General features: G+C 37.3%; 1 protein-coding gene and 1 long non-coding RNA gene across 5 annotated transcripts in view; both read left to right on the top strand.

The window, feature by feature from the left end:
* The window catches only part of LOC126001558 (uncharacterized), a 998,123-nt gene that overhangs the window by 937,832 nt on the left and 44,545 nt on the right, over positions 1 to 15,746 (top strand). The gene's annotated exons all lie outside the window — the stretch shown is intronic.
* ERCC8 (ERCC excision repair 8, CSA ubiquitin ligase complex subunit) overlaps positions 1 to 15,746 on the top strand; it is a 47,954-nt gene that overhangs the window by 19,695 nt on the left and 12,513 nt on the right. Inside the window, exons 4-7 of the mRNA XM_049768799.1 lie at positions 2,110 to 2,233; positions 10,837 to 10,918; positions 12,392 to 12,460; positions 14,548 to 14,614. Of these exons, the coding sequence (XP_049624756.1) occupies positions 2,110 to 2,233; positions 10,837 to 10,918; positions 12,392 to 12,460; positions 14,548 to 14,614 (342 nt within the window). The remainder of the gene's footprint in view (positions 1 to 2,109; positions 2,234 to 10,836; positions 10,919 to 12,391; positions 12,461 to 14,547; positions 14,615 to 15,746) is intronic.

Genomic DNA, 15,746 nt, shown 5'->3' with positions numbered 1-15,746 from the left:
AGCCAAACAGGAAGACCCCCGGTTCGAATCCCGACATCCCATATGGTCCCCCGAGCCTGCCAGTAGTGACTTCTGAGCTCAGAGCCAGGAGTAACTCCTGAGTGCAGCCTGGTGTGACCCAAAAAACAAAATTAATTAATTAAAAATGTAACTGAGGGCCAGAAAGATAGTACAGTGGGTAGGGTATTAGCCTTGCACATGGCCATCTGGGTTAAATTTAATCCCCACTACCCTAGATGCTCCCTTGAATCTACCAGGAGTGGTCCCTGAGTGCAGAGCTAGAGTAAGCCCTAAGTGCTGATGGTGTGGCCCCTCTAAATAAAAAGGAAAAGAAAGTAACCCATAGGTGTCTAATTGTTGAGTATGCTTTTATGTCAGTTGTAAACATGACAGTCATATGAATGTCTCTAGCAAGTTGTTCAAATATGTGTTTGTTTTTATAACTAATCCTTGAAAAATAATTCAAATTCAGGTATAGCTGTTTTAAACTTATGATATTCCCCAAACAACTTTGGTACCAGTTTTCAAAAGGACTTTAATTTAAATGTTCTTATTGGGTCCTTTTTGTCCAACCCTGCCTCTTTATAGTTATTAGTGTCAGATCCGTTGAGTCTTGAACTAATTATAAACACACAAATTTTATTTTTCTTTCTTTCTTTCTTTCTTTCTTTCTTTCTTTCTTTCTTTCTTTCTTCTTCTTTCTTTCTTTCTTTCTTTCTTTCTTTCTTTCTTTCTTTCTTTCTTTTCTTCTCTTTCTTCTTTCTTCTCTCTTTCTTTCTTTTTCTTTCTTTCTTTCTCTCTTTCTTCTCTCTTTCTTTCTTTTTCTCTTTCTTTCTTTCTTTCTTTCTGTCGTTCTTTCTTTCTTTCTCTTCTTTCTTTCTTTTTCTTTCTCTCTCTCTTCTTTCTTTCTCTCTTTCTTCTTTCTTTCTTCTTTTCTTCTTTCTTTCTTTCTTCTTTCTTTCTTTCTCTTTCTTTCTTTCTTTCTTTCTTTTCTTTCTTTCTTTCTTTCTTCTTTCTTTCTTTCTTTCTTTCTTTCTTTCTTTCTTCGTTCGTTCGTTTTTGGATCACACCTGGCAACGCTCAAGGGTTACTGCTGGCTCTACACTCAGAAATTGCTCCTGTTAGGCTCAGGGGACCATATGGGATACCGGGATTTGAACCACTGTCCTTCTGTATGTAAGGCAAACTTCTACCTCCATGCAATCTCTCTGGCCCTACAAATTAGATTTTTCAACTGATACTATTGGCAGAACAAAAAGATTAATGAGTAGAGCAACAAATGTTTTGACAGTCCCTCATGAAGCAGACGTCCACTCATTTGACTCTGTCATTCCAGCCTAACCTATTATAAATATTACCATCCAACTGAAAATTCATCATCACCCAAAGGTACTAGCCTTGCACAGCTGATCCCTGGCATCCCATATGGTCCCCTCAGCCTGCCAGGTATGATTCCTGGGTGCAGAGCCAGGAGTAACCCCTGAGTGTTGTCAGTGTGGTTCAAAACCCTAAATAAACAAATAAATAAGTAAATAAATAAATAGAATAGAATGTGTCTACAGTATTCCCATGGCCAGAGTACCACATCTGTCCATTACTGTTTGTGTCCCCCTCACACATATACTTTGTAAACTCAGTTTAGTTGGTAGATTCTCAGTTAAGTACATTCTATTCTTCATAGAGTATGGTTTCTCGCTCCAAGGCAGCATTGATGTGACTCATCAATTTTTTAAGGATGGTAGGGATGTTAAAACTTTTGGAAAAACTAAATCCTGGATGAGAATTTTCTGTCTTTTAAGGAAAAATCACTGTTCCCTCCTCGAGAACGTCCAGGGTATCTGACTAATCCCTCTAGGCTATAATACAAAAAACAGAAACAGAAGTCTCCTTTTTTTAAGTCTCAGTGGAAAAGCGGCTTTCATATCAAATTATAAAAGCCTCAAGCTTGAGAGGCCTGAATATTCTTGATCCTTCCCTGGATATCACTGAGAGAATCATGTGATACAGTGATTTAGTCATCTTATATATCTGAGACTGATATTTTTTACAATACCAGTTTTGAAACTCCTGTCATTTATTTCTTTCTAACTTTTGAATGCTATTTTGTAGAAGCCATCCTGATGTTCACAAATATAGTGTGGAAACTGTACAGTGGTATCCTCATGATACTGGTATGTTCACATCAAGTTCGTTTGATAAAACTTTGAAAATATGGGACACAAATACAATGCAAGTGAGTATATTAAAACCATTCCAGTTTGCCTTAATGGGTGAAGGAAAATATAATCCTCAAGTATTTTAATGTAATAGTTTACTAAATTGTTGTTTATGTTAAATGTGAAAACAGAATAGTGGTAAAGAGACTTAGATTTCTTAAATTCTTACCATGGATTAGTTGCCTATAGGTTTGAGATTTTGAGTAAGTATAGAAAATGCCCAACCACTGAGCCACTGCTCTGGCCCCTACATTGGTCTTTTGATCACACCTTGACTGTGTTGTTGTTTTTCTTACTTCAAATTCCTTTTTTATTCTCTTTTAGTACACATTGTAAAATCTCCATTACCCCCCCCCACACACACACACACACCCAGAAGCCCTGGCAACCACACATCCAGCTTGAGTCCTGAAAGTTTTCATGACCTATCATAAGAATGAGTCCCAGGGCCGGAGCAGTGGTGCAAGCCGTAGGGCGTTTGCATTGCATGCACTGACCTAGAATGGACTGTGGTTCAATCCCATGGTGTCCCATGTAGCCCAAAAACCAAAAAAAAAAAAAAAAAAATGAGTCCCATGGGTGAAATTGATCCATAATAAACTCAGATTAAAAGACTAAGTATATGAATAGACAGGTTTGTCATTAATGTATTAGTCATTTTTAGAAATGTATTTGTAGTTTGAAGTGATAGTACACCAGGTAGGGTGCTTGCCTTGAAAGCAACCAACCTAGGTTTAATCCCTGGTATCCCATGTGGTGCCTTGAGCCCAATCAGGAGTGGTTCTTGAGTACGGAAACAGGAATAACCCCTGAGTATCACTGGGTGTGGCCCAAATTTTCTCTTCCCCTCCCCCCAAAACAAGAAAAGAAAAATCCTTGCACTTTGGATGTAGAGCCATTATTTTAATACCCAGATTAATTAACTTTGAAAAAGCAATTTAGCCATAAGGGATTATTTACCTTTTACTTAAAAATTAGATAGTCCTGGGGCCTGAGAGATAGCATGGAGGTAAGGCGTTTGCCTTTCATGCAGAAGGTCATCAGTTCGAATCCCGGCGTCCCATATGGTCCCCCGTGCCTGCCAGGAGCAATTTCTGAGCATGGAGCCAGGAGTAACCCCTGAGCACTGCCGGGTGTGACCCAAAAACCACAAAAAAGAAAAAAAAAATTAGATAGTCCTTTAAATGAATAATTTAATGATTATAATTTAAATTTTTCTTAATCCTAAGTGCTTATGATTAATCAGTTGCATATTTTCTGTTATTTATATGCAGTAGATGCAGCTGTGCAAAATAACGAGGATTTTTTTTTTCATTATTATGATAATCTGGAGCTGGAGAGGTACTATAGGAGTTAAAGAAAGCACTTATCTTACGTGTGGCTGACTGACTCAGCCTCCAGTATTGCTAATGGTTTCCTAAACACAACCAAGAGTGATGCCTGAGCACAGAGCCAGAAGTCCTGAGACCACAGGTTATAGTTTTTAATACCCCCACCCAAAAGGAAAGAGAACTTTGCTGTCTATTATGAAGGAAGATTGCAGATTAGTTTATAGAGTAATCGAGTAAGTAACAGTTTGTAGAGTAAGTAAAAAAATAAAAAGGGGACAGTCATGTATAATACAAGTATATATTTATATTTTCTTCAGTGTAGGTAAAATTAATTTCTGTAAGGATAAGAATTATTACTTGGTGTGTGTGTTTGTGCATGGGTGGGGGGGTCTCAGCAGATGACATAGTATAGGAGGGAGTTTTAAACTGTATGTCATTTTGCGCTTTATATTTGAACCACTTGATTATTACTTAAACAACTAGACAAATAGCTAAAATAAAATGTAATCTGTTTTAAAAGAACATATGATACTGAATTCTACTTTAAGAAAAAGCCAGTTGAGCTGGTGCATTAGCTCAATGGGAAAGAATACATGCTTGGATTTGGTCTTCAACTCTACATGGTCCCACAAGCATCGCAAGTATCAACACCAAGCACTGAAGTGATATGATCCAAAATTAAATTTTAAAGGAAAGGGAGGAAAAAGCCAATAAATAGAAACCAATTTTAATAACAATATATTTGGAGATTAATATATATAAATTCACATGCAAGCCTTGCTAAAACTATTACTTTCAAAAGTATAAAGACAAGTCATAATCCTTTAAAAGTAGACAGAACACACATTACAAAAGCTGGGCTAGAGAGGGGCTAGGGGGTTTTCCTAGAAATGCTGCCATTCTGTGTTCAATCAATAACTCCCTTGAGTACTATCAGAGTGATCCTAAGGCACTGACTCCTTAACCAGGAGTCAACACTGAGTGGCACCTAGTGTGGCCCCAAAATCTAAAAGATTAAAATGAAATTCTTGATGTAGGTTGTTTGAATTTCAATGCTTTGAGTATTTTCTACATTTCATGGACATCTGTGTTTGCTTCTTTCATTCGATTTGGGACATGATGAGCTATTATTTTTAAAATATGGTTTCTGTGCCATTTTCTCTCTTCAACTCTGGCCTTCCTTTAACTCTTGCTGCTTTTGGTGGTATCTGTTTCTCTTAGACTTCTTTTTCCCCCTAAGTCTTATTTCTTTCTTTCCCTTTGTATCATTGCTGTGCTTTCTGCTTCAATTTCTGATATTATTTCATCTGTGTAATTGAATCTTTTTGTTACCTTTTTCATATTAGATCGAATGTCTATCAGTTCCGTCTTTCTACCCAGCATGTCTCTGAAATATTTGAATTCCTTCACTCAATTTGGTAGAGTTTCCTTCTTGTAACTCTTTATGATGCTTCTCTGTTTTCAGTTTATATTCTCAAGAACTACTATGTTTTATTATTATGATTTCTCTCATCCTTTGTCTGTTACCTCCTACAATTCTGTGTGTTTGTTTGGTTATAGAATGTTCTTACTAATTAGGGATTAGCTTCTCCTTTTCCCTGCAGATGGTGCTACAGCGTTATTGTTGTAATTTCCTTAGGTTCTGTGCTGTGACCTAGAGGGGATCATCATGAAGACCAGAAAACCTAGATCTCTGTATTATAATGTTGTTAGTTGGGCATGGAGAAAGAGCAACCAAAGGGAAAATGCCACATTGCTCTTTCACAGAATAACCACTTCAGTGTCCTATGTCTGCTAACAATCTGCCTCATAGTCTCCACATCTGGGTCATCTCTGTATGCTGTGTTATTCCCTATGCATGGGAATAGTACCCTGCTAATCCAACTGTACCTATATTTGTCCAATTTTAAAATAATAGTACATTGTTTATGTAGGGTTGAAAATGAACCTCCTCCTTCCAGGCCAGGTTGATGTATCCATAGTAATGGTGCCTGGAGGGTACTGTACTTCTCAGTGATCTCTTCCCAGTCCATGACTTTGTTCTAGTTCCATGAGTCCTGTGATCATGCACCCTCACATAGAGGCATGCATGGTCTCTCAAGCAAACAAGGATGTGCTGCGTAGGTGAGGCTCTTTTTCTATGTTATGTAGTTGATTTCTGACTGTACTTTATCAGAGAACATTGTTTGCTAGCATCTAATGTGCCATTTTTTCCCACAAGTTCCCAGAAGATATAGAGTAGTTTTATTTTTATTTTTTGGGAAACTTCCAAACTGCTTTTCATGAGAGCTATATCAATTTATAGTCACCATAACAGTCACAGAGATCCTTAAGCTAATACCTCTTCTGTTTGATAAGAACCATTCTAACAGACTGGAGGAATATTTTATTATCAAGTGCAAATTTTGATTTGCATTTCCCAGTAATTGTCATTGAACATATTTTATGTGCCTCTCAAAACTTATCTAGGCTTTGTGAACTTTATACAGTATTATAAATTTTTTTTGTTATTTTAGCAATATTTACAGCATATTTATCATTTTTAGTAGTAGCTTCAGATCTCAAGAACTCACTGTATGCTCAACCTGTAAGAAACAACCCTTCACTTGTTACTTCTATTATGCAGCCACACAATTAGTCACATGTTCAGGCTCCATTTCTAATTCTAGTTCCTAGTTATTTCTGCCATTCAGTTTCAACTTCAGTTACTTCCTCAATTGAAATGAACTGCACAGTAATCCAAGTTGGAAGAAATCAGCGTCTCCCAAAATTCAATTAATGTTAATATTTGACCTTTCCTCATGTATCTCAAATGTTCTTAATGGCATCTAGAATGGAAAATCTTTCTCAGGTGATTTTTAATTTCTTTGCCTACATCCATAAGAGAAATAGCTATCTATGGCAACTGTCGTCTCAAAAAAATTATTTTCAGGTAACATTTGAAAGTAAAATTGGGCCGGAGAGATAGCATGGAGGTAAGGCATTTGCCTTTTATACAGAAGGTCATCGGTTCAAATCCCGGCGTCCCATATGGTCCCCCGTGCCTACCAGGAGCAATTTCTGAGCATGGAGCCAGGAGTAACCCCTGAGCACTGCCGGGTGTGACCCAAAAACCACAAAAAAAAAAAAAAAAGAAAAAAAAGAAAAAAAAAGAAAGTAAAATTATTCTTTAATCCATGAGTTACAGAATGGATGATATGTTAAAATGCCTGAAATCAATATTAATTTCCTGCATATCTCCATCAGAGCTCTTGGGTGACTAGGTGCATTGGCAATGAACTGTAATTTTTTTTAATATAGTTTTTATTTTGATCATAGTGGCTTACATATTGTTGACAATAATATTTTAGGTACATATTTACACAAAATCAGGGGGGATTCCCATCACCAAATTGTCCTCCCTACACCTCCGTTTTTGTCCTACCTCCCATTTCCTCTTCCCTCACCCCCAGGGCAGCTAGAATATGTGGTCCCCTCTGTATCTAACCTACTACTTAGTAGTCTTGCACCTGGTTGGTCTTGATGTCTCCCTTATTACCCCCTCTAACTGGAGGCAGGACTAGCTAGTTCAATTTGTGTGGTTTTGCCTGAAAAAGAGAAAATAAATAAACTGGGGTAAGAGTCTAATACCCCGAAAATGGGCGGAATCCTTCTAGAGGCTCTCATCATCGATTTGGGAGATGAAGGAGAAAAAGAAGGTGAAACACTCCACCAGTACCAAAAGAAGTGTCAAATATCCAGTGAGGACTCCGGCTATATCATTAAGCACCACAAAAAACAAACAAAGAACAAAACAGAACAAACAAAAACAAACAAACAAAAAACATGCCATGGTCTTGTAATAAGAAACATGGCATAGCACATTACGAAAGAAAAGAAAGGAAGAGAAAAAAATAAGTATAATTGGGGGCAACAATTTCAATAATCACACCCAAACAGAGAAATCGACCAAAATAGATAGGTAAATAAAAATAATAATAACAATAATAAATGAAGGTAAAAAATAAAAATATATATATATATATAAATAACCAAGTTTTTGTGCTTTTTGTATTTTTGTTTTTTCCCTCCTGCCCTGGCACAGTAAATATTGGGGTCATTCGAAAAGGAATTCACTTGGCCTAAGAAATATGGGATTTCTCCGTCCTTGGAGTATACTGTCATGGGATCAATCCTAGACTTGGCTCAGGATCAATTACTCTCCCGGTGGTGTTTTTGTGGTGTGTGGAAGACTTCTGCTCTGTCCAGGGTGATACAATCAGAGCTCTGTGTTTAGAGGTCTCAGTATCTGCGCAGATCCTGAGGTGGGACTTATGATGAAGTCAGTCTTTGTGGTTCTAGAGGTTCTGTTACCTCAGTGTCATTTTAATCCATCTTCTGTGGTTGGTGATCTTGGTCTTTGCACTGAACCTAGGATGGCACCTAGGTTAGCGTCTTTCTTTGTGCTTCCAGAAGCCCCATTCTGTTACAATTGTCTCTGCCGGACCTTTGGGACTGGGGATCATGATTATTGTGCAGGTCATAGTTCAAACCCTAAACTAGGGCTTTTTTATTGGTCCCAAGATGTATACAGTCTGGTCGTGGTTCTAGCAGCCAGTCAACTGTAAATTGCGATCTTGGCTTTTGGACCTACCAAAGGGTGCCAAGTCTTCTGGTTTTGTCTTGTCGTTAGCTGGTAAGGTAGGCTAATCTGCTCTAAGGTCAAGTTGTTCGCATTTTCCTCGTTGTCAGGATATCATGTTAGAGCTGGCCCTTGTTGTTGACCCCGCAGTATTAGAGCTGTAATATTTTGAAATGAATCTTTTCTAAGCAATAGGTCTCAACAGTATGCTTGAAATGCTCAGTAAAGGCTTGTTTTATTTTAAACGTGTTGTCATTTCAGGGTTTATTGTTTTATTTAAAGAATACAAGCAGAGTAGATTTAGCATTATTATAACTAAGGACTCTAGTTTCAGTATATTAAACCTAGATTGACTTTAAGTTGAAGTCACAGACTGCACTAGTTTATTCCTAGAGACTAGCATTGAAACTTAGAAGCCAGGCATTGATTTTCCGCTTTAGCTGTGAACCCTAGATGGCATCTTCCAATAAGTCTGTTTCCTCTACATTGAAAACTTATAGCCATCTTCCTCATCAGTGATCTTTTTTTTAATACTACAATAAAACATTACGTTTTTATTAAAATGTTAGTAAAGTAAACTCAATGTGAATGCAAGTTTCTCTGTGTGAAGTTCAATCTCATCAGTGATCTTAATAAGGTTACTTAGGAAATACATTTGGGGTAAGAAATTGCAGATAAGAGCTGAAGAGATAATATACAGATTAAGGTCACAGTAACCTATTGACTGTGACCCTGTAATGCTTAATCACCTACTGTCTGTGATCCTGGTTCAAATCCTGGTTACCCAAGCACTACGCATTTGGCACCTGAGTACAGAGCCAAAAGTGACATTTGAACACAGAGCCAGGTATGACATTTAAAATTTAAAAAAAAATAAAGGTGTATGTGCACTAGTGAGATAGAATAGTGGGGAATCTCCTATAGTTCCCTAAGCACCACTAGGAGTGATTCCTGAGTACAGAGCCAGGAGTAAGTCCTATGCCTCCCTATCCCCCACTCACACAAAAGAAAGAGATTAAAAACAGTTTAAAATGTGTTTAAGAAGTAAACAAGGGGGCCGGGCGGTGGCGCTGGAGGTAAGGTGCCTGCCTTGCCTGCACTAGCCTAGGACGGACCGCGGTTCGATCCCCCGGCGTCCCATATGGTCCCCCAAGAAGCCAGGAGCAACTTCTGAGCGCATAGCCAGGAGTAACCCCTGAGCGTCACAGGGTGTGGCCCAAAAACTAAAAAAAAAAAAAAAAAAAAAAAGAGCAGTTTAAGGGGCCGGAGAGATAGTATGGAGGTAAGGCATTTGCCTTTCATGCAGGAGGTCATCGGTTCGAATCCCGGCGTCCCATATGGTCCCCTGTGCCTGCCAGGAGCAATTTCTGAGCCTGGAGCCAGGAATAACCCCTGAGCACTGCCGGGTGTGACCCCAAAAAAAAAAAAAAAAAGAAGTAAACAAGATGATAGTACAGTGAGTAGGGCATCCTTGCATGTGGCTAATCCAGAGTCCATACTTTGCATTTTTTATGGTCCCCTGTATAAGCCCAGGAGTGATCCCTAAGTGCAGAGCCAGAAGTAACTCCTCAGCACCAGTGGATGAGATCCAAGACCAAATACAGACAAACGAACAAAAAGATTAGGAGAAATTTGGGTGGAAGATTCCCTACTCACACCTCCTTTTGGGAAAGTGAAAGACCTTCATAATTATTCAGAACTGATTCAAATAATTCATTAAAGAGCTAGTGGAAAATTTGAGAGGGTAAGATTTTAGATATTGCTGAAGGGGTCTTGACTGTCTATTTGATAATAGAATCATGAGATTTTAATAGAATTCCTAAAATTGTAATAGAATTCCTTTATGAGGAAGGATTTTTTTTTTTTACTATACATGAGTAAAGAAAATTAAGTGGAAATAAATGCCTGGGTAAGTTTATTGATGGCATTGTGGGAATTCTGATTGAATAGCTCATAGCAGCTATTGTAACCAAGTATATATGTTGGTGAGAATTGAAAAATCTGACCCTGAGAAGAAGAGTTTGCTAACCTCTGTTGTAGGTGCTCAGAGGCAGACATGATTCCAGGGTTGAGGTTTTGACAAGTACAAGGATAATAATTCAAGGGTAATGACAAAGCGATTGAAAATATTGGCATCTGAAATTCTGGACCTTGAAATTCAAGTTAAAAAGGGTAAGTCCTCGCTAAAACTAGGAGGAATTAAAGGAATTTTAGGATTTATTTGGTTATCTTGGAAGTATTTGGGCAAAAACCTGATAATAATGTAAGATTCTGGTTATATATATAATCGAAATACATGATTTCAATGCGGAACAGTGGAAGAGTATGAGGGTCTGGGGTGTGGTAGCTGAGGTTGTATGGATCTGAAAGGCCAAGTATTGGTGAGACCATCTATGTAAATGGTGAAGTTCCTAGAATGAAAGAAAGATAGTGCACCAGGTGTTTGTATTTTATCACTGTGCTTTTAATTAAAATATGTACTTTTGTCACATAAGGGAAGATACTGGTATAAATGATCTATCTAAACTATCAGGTATCTGAGGTTTTATATTTCAATATTTAAGTGAAATAAATTGTTAAGTCAAAATTTACCAGCCATGTAAAGATATGAAAACAGATTTTTTGTGATTATAACTACAAATTAAATTTGTAAAATATCTTTTATCAGACTGCAGATATATTTAATTTTGAAGAAACTGTTTATAGTCATCATATGTCTCCAATCGCCACCAAGCACTGTTTGGTAGCAGGTGTGTACATATATTCTTTTGTTTTTAAAAAATACTAAAAATTTTTATCATTTGAAATTGGTTACTTACAAGTACTTTGATACTTTCAACCCAGCTGATGGTCATAATTTTTAAAATTAATATATTGTCATGTTCAGTTCAACAATTATTATACAAACCAAATCATGTGCTAGGAATCAAGTATTCAGAAAACATATTTCTATTTCTTACGGTTTTTATTCCCCCTTTGGGGTTTCTTTGGGAGGGGGCATCATGCCCAGAGATGCTCCGGATACTTCTGGCTCTGCACTTATGGATCATTCCTAGTAGTGCTTGGAGGATCCATTTGGGACTTGGGGGTCAAACCTGGATTGGTCAATGAGGCAATCACCTTACTTCTGTACTATCTCTCCAGCCCCACTTTTCTAGCCTTTAAAGAGTTAACTGGACTAGAGATATGGCTTTGTAGTAGAGTGTATGCCTTGAATATGTTGGGTACCAGGTTCAGACTCCAGTACTGTCACAAAAAATTTATTTTTTAAAAAATAGAATTTATTTTAAAACTACCATATTCTTAAGTATTTTACATGAACAACAGTTTGGCCACTTTTCCACCTTAATGTAATGGAGAAAGGAAATGCTTCTTTTCTTTAAGATTATATGACTCAAACATCTATTTGTAATAAAAAGGCACCTGCTACTAAATTTTTCTTGGAATCAGGGAAAAGAATGTTTTTGTAAATGTCAGGTCTCGGTGATTCCATTTTTCTTGTTAAGTCTCTTCACTTCTTGTAAAGAACTGGGCACTGACATTTCTCATTTGAGGTCCACTCTCAGTCTGTGGTCAAAATACTGTGACTCTATTACTAATAATATGAAAGCATATCTTAAAATTAAAAGGTGAAACTGGGGCCAGAAAGCCATACAAACTAGGCAGGGGTAGCGCATTTGCCATGCATGTGGCCCACCCACCAGGTTTGATCCCCAGGCCATTCCATATGGTCCCCTGAGCCTGCCAGGAGTATTCTGAGTGCAGATGCCAGGAGTAAACCCCGAGTGCCACTGGGCATGACCCCAAAAACCAACCAAACAACAAACAAACAGAAAAAGTTAAACTATTAAAAAGATTTGATGTGATCAAACAGTAGGAAACTGAGACATGCATTGTACCAATGCTAAGATCTGGTTTTGATATTGTTACTGTAGTTACCACGGCAGAGCCATCTGGGAGAAGGAAGGTGAATGCATTCCAGGCTTTCACAAGTTTTTGCGACTGCCTGCAAATCTGCATATTTAAAAAAATGGAAAACTACAGTTAAAATCAATTTTCTGCCTGTGGATAATAAAAACTATTTGAAATGTTTTGTATATATGTTATGTCTAGAGAGATAAAGTGAAAGTGTCATATTTATATGGTAGTTTTTTGTTTCTTTTTGATAGTAACTTATGATAACATTTTATCCTGAACTATATCTGTATTTTTGTTTTTAACAGTTGGTACTAGAGGGCCCAAAGTACAGCTTTGTGACTTAAGATCTGGATCCTGTACCCACATTCTACAGGGTATTTTTATTTTTTATTATTTGAGACAACAACAACTTTGAGTAAATGATTCAATAAAAAGAAACCATTCCTAACAATGTATTCTTTGTAAGTGACATGACTGATGCATTTTGTGCTTGTGGTTAAGTCAACAGGGAAAGAAGATCCTTCTGTGCATTATTACTTATAAAACTGAACTATTGAGGAAATGTTTATAAGAACAGGAGACATAGGGGGAAACTCAAAGGAAATGGAAAGTTCTGATTAAAAACCTTGTTTTACCCCTACATTTGTAAAATAATATAGAAATATATATCTGAAACTTGAGGTAGAAATTACTTATAAAACTTAAGTGGGTACATTTATCTCATGATTATTGTTTTAATATTGTTCTTACTGAATAAACATCCTTAATATTTAGGTAATTTTTATTTTTAAGGCTATTGAAATAATACTGTGTTTAAGGTAATTTAAGTTATATTTAATACATTTTTAGAAATACATGACATAATGTAATTCTAAACAGTAAAAATGAAGGAATATAGAGCCAAAGAGATAGCTCAGGTGGTAACTTACATGCCAAGCATGTGAACAACCCTGAATTTGACCCCTACCATCTCATGCACTCTTCCCTAATATCACTGGTTTCACTGTTGGTCTCTAAATGCTGTAGGCCTGAGGACTGCTAGTTCAAACTCCAAACTTTCAGGCATTGGAATGAGTATTGCTAAGGTTTTTGCTTCCCTCCAGTCCCTTCCCATCACTTCTGAAAGGCACCTATTTTAACAGCTTGAAATGTAATTGAGAAATATACAACTTGTGGGTGGCAGGGCCCTCCAGTTAGGTGGTGCAAGGTTTGGTTCAACAATGCTGTGGTACTCGGGTTTGGCAGTGCTCAGAGACCAAAAGTGCAACACAGAGGTATCCCAAGGCCAGAAACACACATTTTTGTTTCAGAGTAGCACATGAACATCTGATGAGGAGGATCACATTTATTTTACAGTTTTGATAAATTTCTGTTTATTTGAGCTAAGTAGATACAAATATATGATTTTAATTGTGCTGTGAATATATGACTCTTGCTTTCTGAGAAAAAGTTTTATACAACTACCTTTTTACTGTGATGAACTAACTATATTTTTTATCTTTCTGGAAAATTGAGACATTTTATTTTTTAGGCTATTTGTATATTATGATGTTTTCTGTAGTAGAGATAAGTGAACTTAAACAATAATACATAATGGTGGATTTTCACTTTTGCTAATAGCTACATTTATAGAGAAAGGCTTACTTGTCCTGACTGTTCTTCCCAAAGAAAAACCAGACCTTTTCAAGTAAAATATGTGTAATAAATGCCCCATAGACTTCATAATATTTAAATACAGATTGTTACAAATGTAAAGAAGTTATACCAGTTATATTTTGAAGTAGAACAAGTTTATTGGGAAATAATGGGAGAGAAGTGGAGATAAGATATATGTTCAAAAGAGAATATAATTTCCCAGTATGGAGAAGGCTATTACACATCCCAGTGTATGAAAGTACACAACTCAAGAGGAGAGATTGTGCGCAAGCATCATGAGCTCTGGCAATATGGCGCAGGTGGCAACACCTATACCAGTTTATTTTTATTTTATTGTTACTGGGTGAGGGCACACCTGCCAGTGCTCAGGGATTAGTCCTGGCTCTGCACTCAGGAGTCATTTCTTGTTGGTGTTCAGGGGATCACATGGTATGTCGAATATTGAATCTGGTTCGTCTGCATGCAAGGCAAACACCCTACTTGCTGTGCTATTGCTCTGGCCCCATCAGTTTGGGTTTTGTTTGTTTTGGGGCCACACCCAATAGTGCTAAGGTTGTTTGTTGTTGTTTTAATTAGTGCCTTCAGTAATTTATCCTGACAGTGCTTGGAGGACCATTTGGGATATCAGGGAACAAAACCCAGATTGGCTGTGTGCAAGACAACCGCTCTCCTGCTATACTAAAACTCAGACATGTCCACCAGTTTACTTCTAATAGTCTTTACTTTCTGTTGTCAAGTAAAATTAATTGCAGCTTGTTTTTCTAATTCAAATACTTTATGACACTCTTCATATTTTTATTTATAGGTCATAGACAAGAAATACTGGCTGTTTCCTGGTCACCTCGTTATGAATATATCTTGGCAACTGCAAGGTAAAGGTCAATTATTTGGCTTGAAGTTAATATTGATAAGCATTTTGAAGAGACCAGATGCATATTTAATTGCCACACTCATAAAAATAAAATAATTGAACTCTGAGCCTTAATGGGTGGTGTGACCATCTTGCTACTTGGTTCTGCTGACCCCAATAGTACCACACCACTAGGGCCTAGCAACTGAACTTGCTGGCCTAGATGGTCCAGTATTGCTGAGTAGCCCCCAAGCCTAGTGGCCTCTGTTATGTTTTAGTGAAGTATAACTTTATGTCATCTTTTTAAAATATTGTGGGGAGCTGAAGATATATTACAGAAATCAAAGCGCTGCTAGCATCTGGCTTTTTAGATCTCCAGTACTACATGTTTCCTAAGCAGCAACAGGAGCGACCCCTGAACACAGACAGGAGAAGTAAGTCCTGAGCTCTATTGGATGTAAACCAAAACCCCAAAAATAGAAAGAAAAGATAAGGAAATACTGAAATAAAACTGCAGTTTTGGGGAAGATTTAGATAAAGGGAATGGGAATTAATAAGGATTATGTGAGGAACATTATTATGTGAGCTCAGTAGGAGGTGTAGACCACAACTAGACAAGCCACACAAATCAAAACACTCTGATACAGTTTGACACATTTTTTATTTTGGGCTACACTTAGTACTATTCCAGAGCTTCCCCTGAATCACTGCCCAAGGATCACTCTCAGCAATGCTTTGGGGACCTTGTGTTGATCAGGATTAATCAAACTCAGAGCTCTAGCATCCAGCTTTTTGGGGTATCTTCTGAGCCTAAGACTTTACAATATAAATTTTTAGAGGAAATTGGTTCACTTTATCATCCAAAATATGGAAGAAAAGCTGAATAGAAAAGAGCTTGGAAGGATGATCTTTAACAGTATAGACTGTAGAGCAAGCTTCATACAAAACACTACCTCTCCAACTACAATCATCACTGCCAGCTCCCTGAGCACAATTAGTTCTAAAGCCCAAACAAAAAATACTTCTGACCTAATAAGTAAACCGTGATGAGACAGAACTGGTCACTGGAGACTGCAATAGTCTTCCCCAACATACAGTGGATCACCTTTGTCCTCCTTAACTTATTTGTAAAAAGATCTGTTGACATTTCTCTG

The sequence above is a fragment of the Suncus etruscus genome, chromosome 2 (genome assembly GCF_024139225.1).
Source record: "Suncus etruscus isolate mSunEtr1 chromosome 2, mSunEtr1.pri.cur, whole genome shotgun sequence".
Classification (NCBI taxonomy): domain Eukaryota; kingdom Metazoa; phylum Chordata; class Mammalia; order Eulipotyphla; family Soricidae; genus Suncus; species Suncus etruscus.
This window is presented reverse-complemented; position numbering and strand designations above follow the sequence as displayed.